Source organism: Corylus avellana, chromosome ca1 (genome assembly GCF_901000735.1).
Source record: "Corylus avellana chromosome ca1, CavTom2PMs-1.0".
In the NCBI taxonomy this organism is placed as follows: domain Eukaryota; kingdom Viridiplantae; phylum Streptophyta; class Magnoliopsida; order Fagales; family Betulaceae; genus Corylus; species Corylus avellana.
The window spans coordinates 43086249-43105169 of NC_081541.1; the positions used below are offsets into that span (position 1 = coordinate 43086249).

At 34.5% G+C, this 18921-nt stretch overlaps 1 protein-coding gene across 3 annotated transcripts; it reads right to left on the reverse strand.

Moving 5' to 3' along the window:
• Positions 1-275: 275 nt before the first annotated feature.
• Positions 276-15069, reverse strand: LOC132168004 (ent-kaurenoic acid oxidase 1-like). Of its 3 annotated transcripts, none has more exons than XM_059579063.1 (9): positions 14779-15069; positions 10334-10811; positions 9974-10237; positions 8672-8761; positions 8481-8559; positions 8100-8206; positions 7824-7945; positions 7313-7462; positions 276-340 (listed from the first exon to the last, which is right to left on the reverse strand). In XM_059579063.1, the coding sequence occupies exons 1-8, from the start codon at positions 15009-15011 to the stop codon at positions 7318-7320; spliced, it is 1518 nt and encodes a 505-aa protein (XP_059435046.1). In that variant the 5' UTR covers positions 15012-15069; the 3' UTR covers positions 276-340; positions 7313-7317. The 3 variants fall into 3 exon arrangements, with proteins under 3 accessions (XP_059435046.1, XP_059435045.1, XP_059435044.1); XM_059579062.1 differs by lacking the exon at positions 276-340 and adding an exon at positions 7025-7186; XM_059579061.1 differs by lacking the exon at positions 276-340 and having other exon boundaries at positions 7025-7462.
• Between the last annotated feature and the right edge of the window lie 3852 nt (positions 15070-18921).

The window sequence follows — 18921 nt, forward strand, 5'->3', positions numbered from 1 at the left end:
ATACTCTAAAAACCATAAAAATCGTAGGTTTTGAGCCTTAATTCGCACTAAGCTACAAAACCCTAAAAGTTGTTATTTCCTTATTAAGGCTGGCGGCTGACTTGGCTATCACGCATGGGTGCTCTTGATCGCAGCCCGTGTGCGATCGATCGCAGGTTTACGATCGAACCTCCTTGTGCTTGCGCTCGATCATGGGTGCCTTGTGCCTTGTGGTCCTCGCCTGTAGTGCGCTCGATCACAGCTCCCTTGCGATTGATCGCACTACTAAAGCCTTTTAATTTCCAAAATAGCTATTTTTAAGTCCAAAACTTTTGAGATTGCTTCTTTTTCTCCCAATGACCTACAAAATCAAGGAAAACACAATAAAGAGCTAAAATGACATAATTAACTAAAACTAAAGGATTAAAACATGTAAGTTAAGGGCTAAAAATATGAATATTTTAGCACTTAACACTGTGCTCGGAACATGAAATTCTTTTTCAGGGAGACATGAAATATTCGTACCCTCATATTCCATAGTTCTTGTAATTTCTCAATTAAGGGTTGCATGTTGACATCTATATTCATTTCAGGTGAACTTGGGCCTAGCATAATCAGGGATAATATAAAGGACGCTTATTTCATGCACATCCAAGGCGGCAGGTTGTACGGTATAAGTATTATAGGCCAAATACTGTGGGATGTGCTCATGTTCCCAAAAGGATTAAATTCATTCAAGGTTAAGCCAAGTCTTATGTTCCTGCTATCCGCTGAAAACTCCGGATATAAATTGTCGAATGACTTTCATGCTTTGCCGTCAGCCGGATGCCTCAATACGCCGTCCTTAGTGCGGACTTCAGCATGCCACCTCATATAGGGTGCAGTATACTGTGATATAAACAGCTTTTGTAGTCGTGGTATAATTGGAAACCACTACAACACCTTGACCGATTATCTCTTACATGACGATATGGGGTGGCCATCCTTGTCTAAATGAATTTCGTCATTCCACTTAGATTTTTCACATTTAACACATGAATCTAACTCCTTATTGCCATTTTAGAACAACATACAATCATTGCGACAAGCCGAAATCTACTTATACCCGAGTCTCATATCCCTTAGAAACCGTTTGGCTTCATATGTATTAATTGGTAAAGCTCTATCATCTGCAGTCAACAACTGATTGATGAACTCGAGGAAATACGAGAATATCGTGTTACTAACTCCACCCATACACTTCAAATTGTACAGATGTACAGTAGCACTCAGTTTATTATGTTTGACCTTATTATGAAGCGGTTTGTCTGTCTTTTTAAGCAATTCCTTGTACTTTTGTACGTCACCTCCATCGGCTTCATCATGCACAATGTGTTCTTCCTCACCATACACCTCAACCCGAGGCTCATTGTTATCATCCTTGATTTCGTGCATGCTGAATGCCTCATACAACATGGCGTGCATATTTCCACCATGTTCAGCGCTTGCACCAACAGCTGTGGCAGGACGTGTTGAATTCGAGCCTTTAACGGGAGCTCATACAAGCCTCTTGCTATGATAAATCCTGTCTTTGTATTGGGGCCACATTCCTTTCCCCCTTGTCAAGTGGTCGTATACCAAACATGGGGGGTGTCTCCTGTTACAGCGACATGTTTTACAGATGCACACAATAAGTTTGTTTGGAGTGTCATAGTTCCTAACTGCGAAGTCCACAAACGATCTATATCCGTCTCTGTATTCTTTCATACCCCTAGAGTTCTTCATTCAACTCTTGTTCATAGTGTTACTACGTAAGTAGAAACAAATAATATATAAGAATTATTCTAAACACATACACGTCCTGCATTAATGGTTGGGCCCAAAGGGACCCTAAATTAATTATCATAAACTTAAATGCACTTGGTAGATAGGGAACCATAAATTAAAAAAATATATCTAGGTTACGTGGTGTTTTTTTTTTTGTTTTTACAAGTTTTAAAATTTTTCTAACAATTACATAAGATAAATTTGCAAAACCTAGCTAATAAACTAAATTAAGACTAGCTAGTCCAAATTAAATGCACTTGGTCGATAGGGGACCCTAAATTTAAGTGACATATAGTTATGTCACTTGTTTTTTTTTTTTTTTTTTAAAGAAATTTTATGGGGAAATTTCAAAAAAACCCCCTGAACTTTCAGCCAATTTGAAAAACCCCCCCTGAATTTCCAAAACTCTCATTTAGGCCCCCTGAACTTTGGTTTTCTCTCACTTTGGACCCTTTTAACATTAAATTACGTCGTTTTGTGTCCTAAAATTAAACACCTACCCTAAACAAATCCACCCCTTGGCCAAAAATGGGGTGGTCCATTACCGCATTTGGCCAAGTGCATTTCTGATTTCCCCACCCCCCTCCTTTTTTTTTTTTTGCTTTTTTTTTAAAAAAAAATAATAAAAAAAAAATTAATGCCTAAAACGACGTCGTTTTGGGCTGGGTATGTGTTGTAGTTTTAGGACACAAAACGACGTAGTTTTAGGGAAGGGTAAAATGGGTATAAAAAGTCAAATTGTTTGACTTTAATGTTAAAAGGGTCCAAAGTGAGAGAAAATCAAAGTTCAAGGGGCCTAAGTGAGAGTTTTAGAAATTCATGGGAGGTTTTTCAAAACGGCTAGAAGTTCAGGGAGGCTTTCTGAAGTTTCCTTTTTTTTTTTTTTTTTTTTTCTAACAATTACATAAGCTAAATTTGCAAAACCTACCTAACAAACTAAATTAAGACTAGCTAGTCCAAATTAAATGCATTTGGTTGCTAGGGGACCCTAAATTGAAAACATATAGCTTTGTCACTTGTTCTTTTTTTTGAAAAAAAAAAAATCTAACAATTACATAAGCTAAAATTGCAAAACCTAGCTAATAAACTAAATTAAGACTAGCTAGTCCAAATTAAATGCACTTGGTTGTTAGGGAACCCTAAATTGAAAACATATAGCTATGGCACTTGTTTTTTTTTTTTTTTAAGTTGTTAAAATTTGTCTAACAATTACATAAGCTAAACTTGCAAAACCTAATAAACTAAATCATGACTAGCTGGTCCAAATTAAATGCACTTGGTTAATAGGAGACCTTAAATTTTAAAAATTTAACTATGTTACTTGTTACTATTATTTTTTTTTATAAGTTACATTTAATTTTTCTAACACTTACATAAGCTAAATTTACAAAACCTAACCTAAATTAAGACTAATCCAAATTTAAATGCACAATTGGTAGCTAGGGGACCCTAAACAAAATAAATCTAGGTTATATTTTTTTTTTCTTGTTTTTTTATAACATTTACACAATATATATGAATTAATATATAATTTAAATAAATGGCATAGCATATTAAAAAATCAAACTAACAGCCTAATTTGAAACTAATATATAACACTTAATAAAATAAATAAATTGTAAATATAAATATAATTTAAACAATAAAAAAATTAAAAACATTATATATATATAGTTAGTACTCGACGAAGAGGGAGAAAGTGTTGGAGAGTGTGAATGAGATCGCCAAGAGGGAGAGAGACCGCTGGGAGGGAGAGATCGCCGGAAGAGAGAAAAATGAGAGATGGAAAGTTGCTTGTGCGGGAGAAAGGAGGAAGAAGAAGAGAAGAAGGGGGAAAAAAAAAGAGAAAGGAGGAAGAAGAAGGGGGGAAGGGCACGCGTGCAACGCGCCTTCCCAAGGCCACTTAGTAACATGCCACATGTGGCACGTTATTAATTTGGTAACGTGCCACAGTGGCACGTTACTAATTTTGTAACATGCCACAGTGGCAGTGGCACATTACTAATTTTGTAATGTGCCACAATGGCAAGTTATTAATTTGGTAACGTGCCACAATGGCACGTTACTATATTGGTGGTATTGAGATCGAATCTCTGGTATTGCAATCGAGCGCAAGCCGAGTCTCTGTTACTGCGATTGAGCGCAAGCGCTGTGGATAAAATTTTTGGTAACATGTCAAATTAACACATTACCATGTGGTAGCGTGTTATCTTGACGCGTTACAAAATTGTAACGTGTTAACTTAACACGTAACCAAAATATTAACTTAACACATTACCAAAATGTTAACATGTCAAGTTGACACGTTAACACATTATAATGTGTCAAGATGACAAGTTACAGAATGGTAACTTGCGTAACTAACACATTACCAAAAGATTACGTGTCAATTTCAAACGTCATCTTTTTGTAACGTGGCAGTTTCAACGCGTCATCGTTTGAAACTGACACGTTACTAAAGATTATAGTAACGTGTTGGAAACTAACACATCACAATATGGTGACGTGGCAAAAAGTTGTGAACAGTTGCCACGTCACTAAACATCATAATCTTTGTAGTGACAACTTGTTCTTAATAAAATTGATGACTGAGAAATATTTTCCAAACATACAAATAGTGAAACTACATTAAGGAAAATTGTAAACTGGTGATGTGATAACAAAGTTAATCTAGTGAACCATTGGTAGCAGCCAACACAATTCAAAGGTGATTTTTTTTTTTTTTTTTTTTTAAAAAAAAAAAACCATTTTTTGGTTAGATCCCTCCTCAAACTTGAGGCAGATTGGATGTAGGGAGAGATAGAGAACAAGTAGGGTTGGCAAAACAGGTACCTAGCACATACCTGTTTATTCTACGCATACTTTTTTATAATAAGATTTTAGATTAGATGCATAAATTATCTAAAATCTTATTATAAAAAAACATGTATAGGATAAGCGGATACCTGCCAAGTACCTATTTTGCCAGCCTTAAGAACAAGCTAAGAGTGCCTCTTGAGGATTTGGAGGCAACAAAGTTATTTAGGTTAACAATTAAGAATGACCCTTGGGGTTTAAGAAGGCTATAAGGACAACCATCACTTCCTTATAGTCAACATCATAAGTGTAAGCTTAGGAAAAAGAAAAAGAAGAATATAATCAATGTACATCATCAATGTGAACAAAAAAAAAGGGTTAAATTTTGTCACTTTATTGACAGTAACTCCCCTAAAAACTTGATTGTTGCTATTGGGAAAATTTACATTATGTGTGAAAAGATTAAGGGGCGGTAAGGGAAATTCCAATGAGATGGAAAAGTCTTACATTTTGGCATCTTTATCAAATTTACTCTGGCATGAGTTCGGGACATGTCACTAACTTCAGATATCATGCTTAATGTGAAGGAGATGTTTGGTGACTAGGGTCGTCCTACTAGGCAGGACACGATGAGGAGCCCTCCCAATGTAACACACCACTTCAAAATCGTAGATTAGGGATGTCAATCCGATCGGTAATAACTGGCCACCAACCGGTAACCGGGTACCCCGGTCTGGTTATCGGTTTTTGTATTTTCACACACCCAGTTATAACTAATAACCGGGTGTATATATATAAATATAATAAATATATATTCTATATGTATATTAATATATATTATATAGTGTTAATGGGTTATTTTTATTGTAAGGGGTTATTTCTTTTGGTTGTTGGTTTGTATACATACTTGTTTTTATTTTTTTTATTTGGGTTTTTAGGGCACTTTTAAAATGTATTATGAAAGCAAAGAACAACTGTAACTAAGCCTAGCTTATTGGGCTAAAAAAATCATAATTATTTTTTTAAAGGGCTAAAAATGCCTAAATTAAGCCCAATATCCAAAATAGGCCCAAAATGCACAATTTTTTGAAAACCCAGTTACCGGTTGGGATAACCGGATACCAACCGGTAACCAGCCGATTATTACATAACCAGGGTAATCGGTAGCCGATTACCGATTCCAGTTTTCTAAATTTAATAACCTGGTACCCCAGTTACGGTTACCAGTTTTAGCCAATAATCGGTAATCGGGACCAGGTTGACACCCCTATCATAGATTGAAAATGTGAAACCGAGTTTAATGTTGATAAGTCTAATGAAAATACATGGTAACTAAAGGAGAATGATTAAAATAATAATTATGAAAGCAATTATGGTGCGAAAGTTAAGGTAAGTTTCCTAAAGGGCGTGAGAAGCTGAAAACACTCCCTTAAAAAGAAAAATATTGTATTTTGAATCGTAAAACGATACTCACCAAGCTTGGAATAGCGACCATGATGTGCATTTCAAAAAGAGCTTTTCGAAATAAGGTCACATGCACAATTCTAAGACTCATGGCGATAGTTATGCCTGTTTTATCGGGCACTACACAATGTTGTCTAGAGCAGTGATCAAACATTTTGGTGCAACGATTGAACGGTGACAACCTAGAATGTGAAAATGACGCGTTTTGAGCTATAAAATTGGGGCTTTTGGGTTAGTGTTTCATTTTGTGCGCCCCCAAACTTCAAACCACAAACCAATAGCCCTAGGAGTCGTAGCGAAAGCTAGGCCTGTTTTACCAAGCATTATGCAATGTTGTCTAGAGCAATGATCGAACAGTGATGAACTAGAATGTAACAAGGACACGTTTTGAGCTATAAAAAGGGGAATTTTGGGTTAGGGTTTCATTTTTCACACCCCAAACTTCAAACCACGAATCAATAGCCCTAGGAGAGAGAAACTAGATAGAGAAAGAGAGAAAGTGAAGTTGAGAAATTTGAAAGGAGAAAAGGAGAAGTTAGTGTCCTTGGAGCAAAAAGGCATGAATCAAGTTTCAAGGGGAAGATCTTAACACTTTTCTTTAAGTTTATTGAAGTCTCAAAATGATTTATGGTATATGGATTTACTATTTCGAAATTTATGTGGTGTGGGTATGTATTTGGTTAATGGGTTTGTGTGTTGGGTGTTAATGGTAGAGGAGAAGGTCTCCTCCATAAAAAAGACCCAAGACACTCATGAGTGTTAAATCACACATTTGTTCTTTACTAAGTGAGACTAGCTTTTATAAGAAATTAGAGTAAGCTCCAAATTGACTAATCATTTTACAATGATAGCTCCAATGTGGATAGCTCCTTACCTGGGTCGTTACAACTTATGTTGTGCGTATGCTGCATATGTTTGAATGATCTCATTAGTTCATCTCAGACAGCTTTCATACTCAGCAGAAAGATTGCAGAAAAACCCTTGCTTGCTTAAGATTTAGATAATTGCAAATGCTTCCACATGTATAATAATGATATTATCTCAGCTTACAAGAATCATTTGCTGTAGCCTAATAGTATTTCCATCAGTATGCTATGTAGCCATGAAATACAGCATGGAAGGGTTTTTCTTGATTCAACTTCTATCAAAACAAATGGGACCTAAGATCAGGTATGGGAAATACTACAACTCTTATTTCATGAGCACCAAGGCACATGAGGATGAAGGCAAACTCCAAAAAAAGAGAAAAAAAAGAAAAGAAGTATACCTATCTTAGTCAAGCTTATTTTCGCTTCCACTTTCTTTCCCTTCATATATAGATGGAGAGTGACACTTTTTGACTCTTGCCAAGCAATTGTCAGTTGGCCTTGTATGTGGTAAGTACCTCACTGGGCATCCAGGGTTGAGTCGCTCCAGCCTGAAAAAATAAATAGAAAAAGAGAAAAAGATAGAAGAATAAGATATACATTGGCAAATACTTGTATACGTATACTACTATACTACACTAAAACTTTAGTTGTCCTGTACTGTTCTGTTCTGCAACTATTTGAGGTTAGATTGGTATTAAATAGATTGCAAACATCATTTGTTTTTAAATAGATTGTGTTTCCACTATCATATCAGGCACCAAACATCATTTGTTTTTACTCAAGCTTGTAAGGAGATAAATCAGCCTTTCTGTTTCTGACAAGTTAAAGAACAGCAATTGGGAATGTTATTTGCATAGGAATCTATGAGTTAGCACAAAAGAAGAAGAAAAGGTTGCAAGATAAACTCACCGATAATGAAGGAGAAAATAGTGAAGGAAAATAGAGATTTCCAGCTTAGCAAGATCATTTCCAGGGCACAACCTGCTTCCTGCTCCAAAGGGAAGGAAGGTTCCTGCTTTTGGTGTATAATCCTGCAAAATGTAAAGCAGATCAGCAAACTCTATCCATAGCACACAGCTAAATATATATCAAGCATGAGGCATAGCTGCGTAAGCACTCATGCATATATCAAAGACAGGCATCTTACATTGGTTTGAAGAAAGATAAAGGTGCTGGATTACTTACATCCCATCTGGAAGGATTAAATTCCTTTGGATTTGGAAAAGTTTCAGGATCCAGGTGAACACTTCTAAACCAGACTAGGACTTTCCAACCTTTAGGAATGGTATAACCTGCAAAAAAAAAAAAAAAAAATCTAACTCCTCATCAGTAAATCATATGGTGTATTATAGGTGCTGCACCATCCATTGCTGTATGACAAATGGTAGTTCCTGTTAAACATGTGTCTTCCAGAGAAACATCTAGATACACATTCATCTTTCTCTATTTACAGGTTATATACCAACACATTAGCTAAATTTAATGCACTCTTGAGTACCAGAATTACCAAGCCTCATAGCCATATCAGAAAACTAAAAAGAATGAAAATCCACGACAGAAACTGACCGCCTATATTGACATCTGTTTTCGCCTCTCGGAAAACTGTTAGTGAAAATGTTATCACACGAAGTGCTTCATCGATCACCTACCAAAAGTAAAAATCAAAAGATGATAAGAGTAACAAAAAAAAAAAAAGTTATGCCAAAATGACTTAGTTCAGCCAAGTGAAAATGAATTTTAGCACTTGGATGTGGTACCTTAGAAAGATACTCCATTTCTCGAATTTCTTTCAGTGTCAAACTCGTCTGTGTCAGTGGCCTCTTACTTACGATTTCCTCTTGCTCTGCCTGCAGTTGTGTGAAAAGAGGAGCCAGAAAGAAAAATCAAAATCAAAATTGAAACCACAATGAGTGAAACTCTGTCCAAAGAAGAAAGGGTGGGGAAAAAATGAGTAAAACAAGATTAATTGTGCTAGAGAAATATGTAAAATGCCTGCAGCCTAGAGAGCCCACCAACAGTCGCAAAAAATATCCCCCCACAAACTCACACTACTTCAAAAAATAGCACTTGGAGATATCATGGGCACACAATTTTAATAACCAGCCCTTTTTTTTTTTGTTTTAAGTCGCATGAAAGCGAGCCACCCAAAGGCACTAGAATGATGAACCTATTCCAAAAGGGTGTTGAATTACTTGCTTGGTTCAACAAAGAAGCAATATATTGTGTGGAAGGCAAGCACATTCATGAAAAGCTTTCACTGGTGCTCCATTAACACTCAATTTCATACCTTCTGCGAACCTCAGTGACTTATGAAAACAATCTTTATGGCATTCATCCTTCTATTTTCTCACATAATCGTGCATGAATTGCAGTGCATTTTCCCCTGCTTGTAAATTAAACTGATATGTGCCATATGCGATAAATGTTGTGAGTGCACTTGTAAATATTGAGCTCCACATTAAGAAAAATAGTAGTTAATATACCTAAGTAGACCCAAAGCCCATTAGCTTAGGCTTTTGGGCTATTATAGTGTTTAAATATGTATATTAATGTACTATGAGTAAAACTCAATAACTACTTTATCTCCCAACAAATAGTATCAGAGCCATGGTTAGCTTCTTGGAACGGTTGTCCAGATATCTGGACGCGTCAGGGTTTGGAGTTGCGTCTGCTTCCGCAACTTTCGACTTGTGACATTCTTGAAAATGTAAAAAGACTCACAAGCGAGGGGGAGTTGGGTCAATGTGAAGAGATTGAGGTGGAGATTGTTGTGAATGCATTTGTGAGTGTTGAATTCAACATTGAGAAAATATAAAAGAAAAAGAGTAATTAATATACCTAGGTGAACCCAAAACGCTTTAACTTAGGCTTTTTGGCTATTGTGGTATTCAAATATGTATATTAACGTACTTTGGGTAAAACTCCATAACCGCTTTATCTCCCAACAATAAACAAGTATCCGACACAAGTTCTCAATGTTGACAAGATGTGAAGTTGAATGCATATATGATTTCAAGAACTAGATGTTGATGCTATTGAGCTCTATCTATTTCCAGTACCTTAGCTTTTTGAAGAAATTCTGGGTGCTGTTCTAGTAAAATGGCAGCCCACATTGCAGTATGGCCTGATGACTCATGGCCTGCATTCAAGTACATCACCAGAACATCTATGATTTCCTCGTCAGTCAATTTTCTACCATTTTCATCCTCAACTTCAAGCAAAGCATCCATCATATCTTTCTTCTTTAGTGAGACACAACTCTGTCTTTGATTTCTTCTCTCATTCACAATAGATTTAAATGTAGCCACGAGATTCTTTCGAGCCTGAAATGACAATTTTCAGCTTGAGTTATCACACAAAAACAATAATTGACTTCACAAGTAACTCAAACAAAACTGAAGAACGTAACTAGAACTCACCTTGAGTGCCTTATGGTAAGCAAATCCAGGAAGATTAATTGCCATGGCTCTAACCCCATAATTAAGTGCTGTGTATTCCCTCTCCAAAGCCTCCATTACCGGCTCACTTTCTGAGCTAAGAAAAATGTACATAATTATCCTAAAAGTAAGCTTCCGAAGCTCGGTTAAAAACTCGATTTCTCCCATTGTTGTCCATTTGTTCAAGGAAGCTATTACATTTTCTTCTATATATTTAGTGTACATGGACAATGCCTCATTTCCATTGACTGGAGCAGCTGTTAACCTTCTGAGACGCTTATGTTCTTCAAAAGAAATGCCAATGAATGACTTCTTTCCAATCAGTTCAATGGTGGATTTAGGCCAACCAGGCTTAAAGCATTCATCATCTGTCAAAACTCTTCTGCATGTTTCAGGTGTTGTAACTATCACACTTGGGCTCCCAAACATGAAAGCCTTGTAAATTCCAGTACGTCCAAATCTGCAATATTGTTGATAGATTATGTCATTTTGACTGAAAATCACTTCTACAGAAATTGTTACAGGCATTGCTTATGAAGATTCATTTCTTGGAGCAAAAAGGTTCCAAAAGCACGCTGCTAAAAGGTGGTGTATAATTATAAAGAAATCTTCTAATCCCATCCATTGGAAACCCTTAGAAAATATCAACAAATAATTCCAACAGTACCATGATTATAATGTTACAAAATTATAAGGACCGAATACACCGTCAGTCCATAACTAACTTTTTTTAAAAAAAAAAGCTGGAGGGGATGGTGGCATGAATCCGGATCCCTTGTTATTCTCTGCTCAAAGAAAAGAGAGCAAAGATAATAAACAGGAAATAGTGAGAGGAACCCTGCTCGGGTAGGGAGCATCTCTCACATACTCCTGTCTAAAGAGGGACATGAGATAAGAGGAGAGATCCCCAATTACAAGAAATCTCTGTCTATAGTGGCACACATATCAGAAAATACCACTGAAAAGAATAATAAAGAATCGACCATATAGAGTTGGATACCATTCCACCACAACATAAGCATAACAAGATTGCAATTGGATAAATAAAAAGTGAGCATCTCCTTCCAATTCAAGCATATTTTAAGAACTTTTAACTTCTAACAAGTCTTAGTCCTTCGTATGGACCATAGTTCTATTTGACACAAATAATGGGCACCCACTCTTGACACTATTGGATGTATATTCTTTTTATGCTAGGGTTCTTCTTTTGTATTATACTTTCCACATATCTTCTTAAATTGACAAACACTCTTCATAAGGATAAAATAAAAAAAAGAAAAAGGATACACTCAAGTTATAAAAAAGACATTTGATTGTGTGTAAAGCATATTATATGTTTTTCGACTCTTAAAGGCAAATTTCTTACGAACTGATTCCTAAGAAACTCATACAAAGCCATCATTTAAAAGCGACATGTGTCTTTTAAGCTGTGACACGTGTCACTTTTAGATACTTGTTTGTAAAAAAATTGTGTCCACTTCAGAAATAGGAAAATATTTAGGGTACTTTAACTTTTATTACAACTCTTTTATAAACTCGCGTAGTAATCCGTATATTTATGGAAATGACTGCCAGATGACAATCCACATTTTAGCGGCTGACGTGATAAGTGTGACGCGAATTGTTACAACCGTTTGTAAACATGATAAGTGCAACTTTTGGCAACTATATATATATATATATATATATGATTTTTCTTTTCTAACAGAATAGGCCAAATTTCTGAAAGGATGTGGGAGCCCTGACGACCAGTTCTTGCTGCCATTGTTGGTAAAGTCTATCACTTTTTTATTCACCAAAAAGGCTACCACCACCCCTTGCAATGTGGAACTATTATATAAAGTTAAGTAAAAAAACAAAAACTACCGGCCCCAAATTTAATAAAAATAAATAAAACCCATTTTACCAATTCCTAGGGAAATAATAATAATAATAATAATAATAATAATTAAAAATATCTCATCAAATTTGCTTTATGTCTTATAAAAAGAATTAGAAAATATCTTGGATTTTTTTAAAGGTAAAATGCAAATCATCCAATGAATTGCATGCAATATTTGATTGTAACGTGTTGGCCACTATATGTAATCCACACAACCTAAAACAATTCCCTAGAAGGGGATCTTTTTCTAAAGGCTCTATCTTGAATTTTTAATTGTATATTTGTGTTTATTGGTTGTACTTGAAAATTAATTAATCTAATTAACCCACTTACGTCTCTATTATTATGTAAGTCCAAACTTTTATATGCTATAATATAATACCATGTTGGATTTAATGTGTATCTTGGATGAACCATAGAGTTTAAAAAGATTAATTTTGTTTCTTACACCCTCTTTTATTCTTTTTATTTATTTTGTCTTGACACCACCCTGTTCTATTGAACTCATCAATAAAGACATCAAGTCCAACAATGTAGATGGTGTGTATAGCATTTACATTGGATAAAGATCTTAGAGATTATCGATATTATAGGTTCTTATTTATTTATTTTTTTTATAAAAAAAATAAATGTTAATATTTTGTCACCTTCTACCTCGAAAGGACATGTCGATGTGGAAAAATCTAAACCATTTAATTTAAATATAATAATTGAGGCGTCGTTTGGTAACGTGGTTGAAAACACTTTTTGTTTTCAAAACTAAAAGAATTAAGCTATTTACTAAACTCTCATATTATTCCTATACAACTATGACGACGTGACAGTGAAAATCAACGTTTAGATTAACAGGGGCTCAAAACAATAGTCGATGGCTGATTTTTACTGTCACATCATCATAACATTTGGACAATACAATTGCTTAAATTTCTGCAGTTGTAGACACTAACTTATTAAATTAAAAAAATAATTAAAACTTAAAAAAAAAAAAAAAAAAAAAAAAAAACCCATTATTTTAAGAACTCTATAAAAAAAATATATTAAGCTAAAAACTCTAGAATATTTAAATTACACTATTTTTCCTTCTTAAATGTGGTAGTGTACTTTGACTTGAACAAAGTTTGTGGAGATAAGGACCCCCAAAGCCCAATTGGGCCATCGTGACAGATAGCCACAAGATGACGTTGACATCTTAAAAGCTGAATTATGATGAGAGGGCCGAAAAATAAAAGTTTGTCCTATCCCAACTCCGGCTACAAAAAAAAAACGAACGGTGAAATTTGGAGCATTCCATCATGAATGATGCCGCTGCGCCGCAGCAGAGACTGTCCAAGAACCTTTTTACTTATTTTAATGGATTTGGAAATGATAAACAAGTGATACTAGGAGACAGGGGAAATGACAAAAATAGGCCTATGTTTTCGGAGCATTGTAAGATAGTTTATATTATTATATATATGAAACTTGTTTATTCAAAATTTATTCTGAAAGAATGAAAATGAGTTTTTTTTTTTTTTTTTTTAACTTAGCTGTCTGAGTGGGTAGTCGGGTAACTCAAAATTTATTTTAACATATGAAAATGAAGTTTATATAAAAGTTATTTGTCTGAGTATGTAATTGAACAGTCCAAAATTTATTCTGAAAGATAGAAAATGAGTTTTTATGAAATTTAGTTGTGTAGATAGTCGGGTAGCTCAAAATTTACTATAACAAATGGAAATGAAGTCTATATAGAATTTATCTGTCTGAGTATATAGTTGAACAGCTCGAAATTTATTCTGAAAGACAGAAAATGAGTTTTTATAAAACTTAGCTATTTGAATAGGTAGTCGGATAGCTTAAAATTTATTCTATCGGATGAAAATGAAGTTTATATAGAACTTAACTGTCTAATTAGGTAGTTGAACAATTCAAAATTTATTAGGGCAGATAAGTAAGTAGCGGACTGCTCAAAGTGGTGGCTCCATTTGAGTAGCTTAGGACAGTCAAAATGACAAAAACTAGGCCTGTGTTTTCTCCTATGGGACGAATCATTTTGGTGATTCCGTGCGCACCAAGGTACGTCCGAGAGCAGAGACAGAAGACATTTCCAAAGGAGAACCCCAATGTCTCCATGTGGCTACTTTGGTAATTCAGACAAGAACGTAACATGCCAAAATTACCAAAATGCCCTTTAACTGTAATAGTTGAACTGTAGCCTAGGGAACTCCTTGAGTTGGGGGAGGGAGAGGAATAGAGACAGAAAAGAGAGCAATTTAGGCCAACTTAACCAAAGACGTGGACTTAAAAAACACCGCGGGTGCCCTTTCGGTTAGCAATTGCCCGGTTTCATTTATAAACCGTTCTCTCTTATTCAGCTCGAATAATGCCATTTCTCCCGGGATTCAATTTCTTGATACGGGTTTCGTTTATAAACCATTCTCTCCTATTCCGCTCTAATAATGTCATTTCTACCCGTGCCCAATCTTCTTTGTATTGTGTAAAAAAGAAAAGAAAAGAAAAAAGAAAAAAACAAAGATATGTAAAGAGAGAGAGAGAGGGGGGTGACCTGGAAACAAAGGAGGAGATGAAGGAATCAGGATCGTGGGACTTGAAGGCTCGGAGGAAGGACCACATGTTCCCTATGAAAGGCCAACCCAAATCACCAGGAGGAAGAGAGTACTGTCTATCACCCAATTGGGTTTCGTGGAGCCACCAATTTGCATTCTTGAGGAGCCATTTGAGGGCCACCAGAGCACCAAAGCTGCAAAACAGGACGACCCAGATGGAACCCAACTCCATGAAAACTTTGCAAAATAAAATAAAATAACCTGCTGGACTTTGTGATTTTTGATTTTGGTTTTTTTTTTTTGTTGTTGTTGCTGTGTGTGTGTGTGAGGGCCACCACCACCACCACCACCGCCACCACTATATCCGAAAGTCTCTCAAGAGTGCGAAAGGACTCAAAACAACACGCATCCCGCTCAGTCTCTTTCTGTATGTACTACGATGCCCACTTTAATTTATAGGCAACTCTGTCTCTTTGACGTAGCCAAGTCCTGTGTGGAGGACGAACAGGGGAGTAGTGAAAATGGATTTTGTGGCATTTTTTATTGGGTTTCAATGGGAGGGGTGGGGCGGGGGGGGATTGAGAGAGCTGGACGGCATATAATCTATATATATATATATCGCTTTGTCGTCTTGTAAATTGTTGTGATTCTCTTCAACACAGCATGCACTTCACCCTATCTCTCTGCTCGCTCAGTGCTCACAATTTGATGTGTTCTTGCTTGTCGTTTTTCCCAAAGCCCATATTATCCTTACACGCACGCTGACCAAACTGCTTTTTTTTCACATTCGGTAAGGACACAGTACATTTTCTAAACACCCACGTCTCTACTATTTCCACGAATCCTACACTTTCTTAAAGTTTCTTTTTTTTTTTGTTTTTTTGTGTCCCGTCGTCGTATGAAAAATGATCGGTATCAATATTTTATTCATTTTTTGCATCTCATTTTATAAATTAACTATGAATATCACATAAGTTAATAGTAAATTACACAAATTTAATGGTTAATGTATTGAATTTATAAAAGAACATGAAAAAAAATATAAGCAAATTTTTAACCCCAATCATTTTTTAATTTATTATTTTAAAAAATGTGTTACCGGCTAATGAAATAATGACACATCATTTAGGATTTTTTTTTTTTTTTTTTTTTGAGAAATTAGTATTTCTCCGACAATTTTTTCACTGTTCCATCTTTTCATTGCAGACAAAAGTAGGTCCTCGAATATCCTTATGTTTGTTAATTATTTATTTGAATAAGTGTTTTCTGATTTTTTTTTTTTAAGTGTTTTAATTTGGCAGACAACAAGTGTATATGAAAAAAAAAAAATGCTTTCTTTTTTGGAGTATATACCTTTTTATTTTGAGAAAATAGAATTTTTTATAATAAAAAAAAAATGAAGTGGTTTTGAGGCCAAACTCTTTAGGGATATTTTTGTTTTTTGTTTGAAAAAATATTATGATGTGATTTAAAGGTGAAAACCATTTTGTATTTTTAATATTTTTATTTTAAGAAGGAAAAATAAAACACAAAGAACCAAAATTTTTAACTAAAGGAACCATGGTCAACTTTAAACTTGAAAAATCACCTATGAATCCTCTAAGTTGTCTGTACAACTGACATATGGCAAGCTAGTAACAAGAACATTACTAAATATTAATACTTTGTCTTTCATTTCATACTTTAGAAGAAATATATTTACTACTATGCATTCAATCTTGTACATAAGCATGATTTTCTTAAAAAAAAAAAAAAAAAGAGTAAATAAACCATGTTTGCATACGTAACAATGGACATAGATTCTGACAATTTTGTTGTCTGAATTATTAGAAATAACAGTTATGAAACCTACTTGTTTGAACGGTTAAAACAAATGAATCTTATAGAGATTCTCACATATTTTTTATCTGCATCGCTAGCTATTCAAACAAAAAAATTGAAAGAAAAAATCAGATTTAGCGGTAGCACGTGCCACCTGGCAATGTGCCATGTTACCACTTTAGGATGAGCTACAATTTCCTATGAAAGATGTCACCCAAAAAGGATATGAATGGATGATATATTGCTTAAAGAGGTATGAAAATGTTGTCCCATATGGCAATGAAGTAAATCCATCCATTGCCTTCCACTAACTAAAAGTTATTTAAAATCTTTCCCTCGCTTTTCAAATTGCCTTCACCTTAGCTCAAAACATTAGCCGCGTGAAGGGGATATAAAGCCTTGTAAAATGGTTTTAAGGTTCAAATTTCTTTTGGTGGAAACAATTTTTTGGGTCAATTCGCAACAAAATTAATCTTATCCGATCCATGTGGGAGCAACTTGTATTATTGTATAGGTTCGGAGTTTACCTTTCAAGCGATAGGTACACGAAATGACTCTGCCTTAAGGGTTTCGGTCATAATAAATAGGAGAAACTTCACTTTACCCCCCTGAATTATCATCATTTTTGTAATGTCCTCCTAAAGTTCAATTTCTCTCAATTTAGTGTATTTATCTTTCAATTGTTTGCAATCTCACCCCTCCATTAACTTTTTCCAAAATACCCCCATTTATTTTAGGAAAAAAAAAAGAAAAAAAATTGCAAATATTAAAGCGTTGGTCCGAATGTAACAGTATTTACAAAAATACAAATGCCTAAGTCTCTGCAAAAAAAAAAATGTATTTTTTCTATAAAAGAGGGGGGGCATTTTGGAAATTTTGTTGGGATTTAACGAAAAATCCTAATAGAGAAGGGACATTAAAAAAAATTAAAAGTTAAATACACTAAATTGAAAGGTTTTGAACTTTAGGTGGGACATTGCAAAATGGGTGACAATTCAAGTGAGTAAGTGAAGTTTCTCCTAAAAGATAATAATAATAACATAGTGGAATCAATATTTGTTTCTTAAACATGCTCTAAATATAAATGAAGAATATTATTTTTTAGTGAATAAAATTTGTTCTTACCCTTATTAAGAATTATCAAAGGTCTAGCTATAAAATAGAAGTAGCATGGAAGGCTTAGTTTGAGTATAAATATCAAATATTGGCGTTTTTGGTTAGTGGTAATGTAAAATTATCACGAAAAAGAAAATTCAGAATATATTGATTAGTACAAACTAATCAACATGTTATTCTTTTCTTTTTTGCTTCTTAGTTATTCGAAAAATTAATTATTTTTGTCACAATATTTAAACAAAATTATATTTCTCTCTAAGGATTTAAACAAGCTACCCAAATAAATCTTGAACTTTTAATTTCAAGAAAAGAAAATAATTTATTTCAGCTTCAAAATAAAATCAGTATATAGACAAGTTTATTTAACTTTTTAAAATTAAATTAATTTTAAAGCTTTAAGCTCTTTTTTTGGGGGGGGAATACATTTTACCCCCCTGAACTATCCATTCATTTGCACTTTTAACCTCAATTTTTAAAAAGTGACACTTTACCCCCCCCCTCCAACTTCCAAATTGTTGCAATTCGACAATTCTGACTTTTTTTTGTTTCTCCGGCCACTCCTTAATTTTTTAATTTTTTTTTTAAAAAAAAAAAACTTGGGATGGAGGCATTTTGAAAAAAAAAGAAAAAAGGGTAGAATTGCAACAATTTGAAAGTTTTTTTTTTTTGGGGGGGGGGGGTAAAGTATCACTTTTTAAATATTGAGGTTAAAAATGCAAATGAGAGTAGATAATTCCGAGCTAAAATGTATTTTCCTTTTTTTTATTTTTTTCGAAAAGATTTAAGCTAATTTTCCTGTCTTGTGGGGCACTATGTCTTGGAAATCAAGCTCAGGGTGGACCTGCCTTGCTCTAATTACTTCCTTCATTATTTTTCCATTGGCATATACTTGCCGTCCATGTTGGGCCTAAAATTTCTTTCAATCAATCTGTGCTTAATTGCAGCAATACAACTTGACATAAACTTTTTTCGAACCCGCCAAAAAAAAAAATAATAATAAATAAATAAATAAATAAATTTTTCTTCCCGGAGAAATTTCTTGTCTATTAAATTGAAAGCGTTCAAAATGCATATAATTCTCACGTGCATTCTTTTAACCATCAGGGCATCAATGAAAACCAAAGTGGTTTACATTAATTAGGCATTAAGATTGCTTTGGCTTGTACGTGACGTTGTTGATTATGTTCTTTATCTTTCACGCTATC

Coding starts and splice junctions, on each gene's coding strand:
- LOC132168004 (XM_059579063.1), bottom strand. CDS start 15,011: ATGGAGTTGGGTTCCATCTGGGTCGTCCTGTTTTGCAGCTTTGGTGCT. Junction 10,238..10,333: donor CTTACCATAAGGCACTCAAG/GTGAGTTCTAGT, acceptor TTGTCATTTCAG/GCTCGAAAGAATCTCGTGGC. Junction 7,946..8,099: donor TTAATCCTTCCAGATGGGAT/GTAAGTAATCCA, acceptor TACATTTTGCAG/GATTATACACCAAAAGCAGG.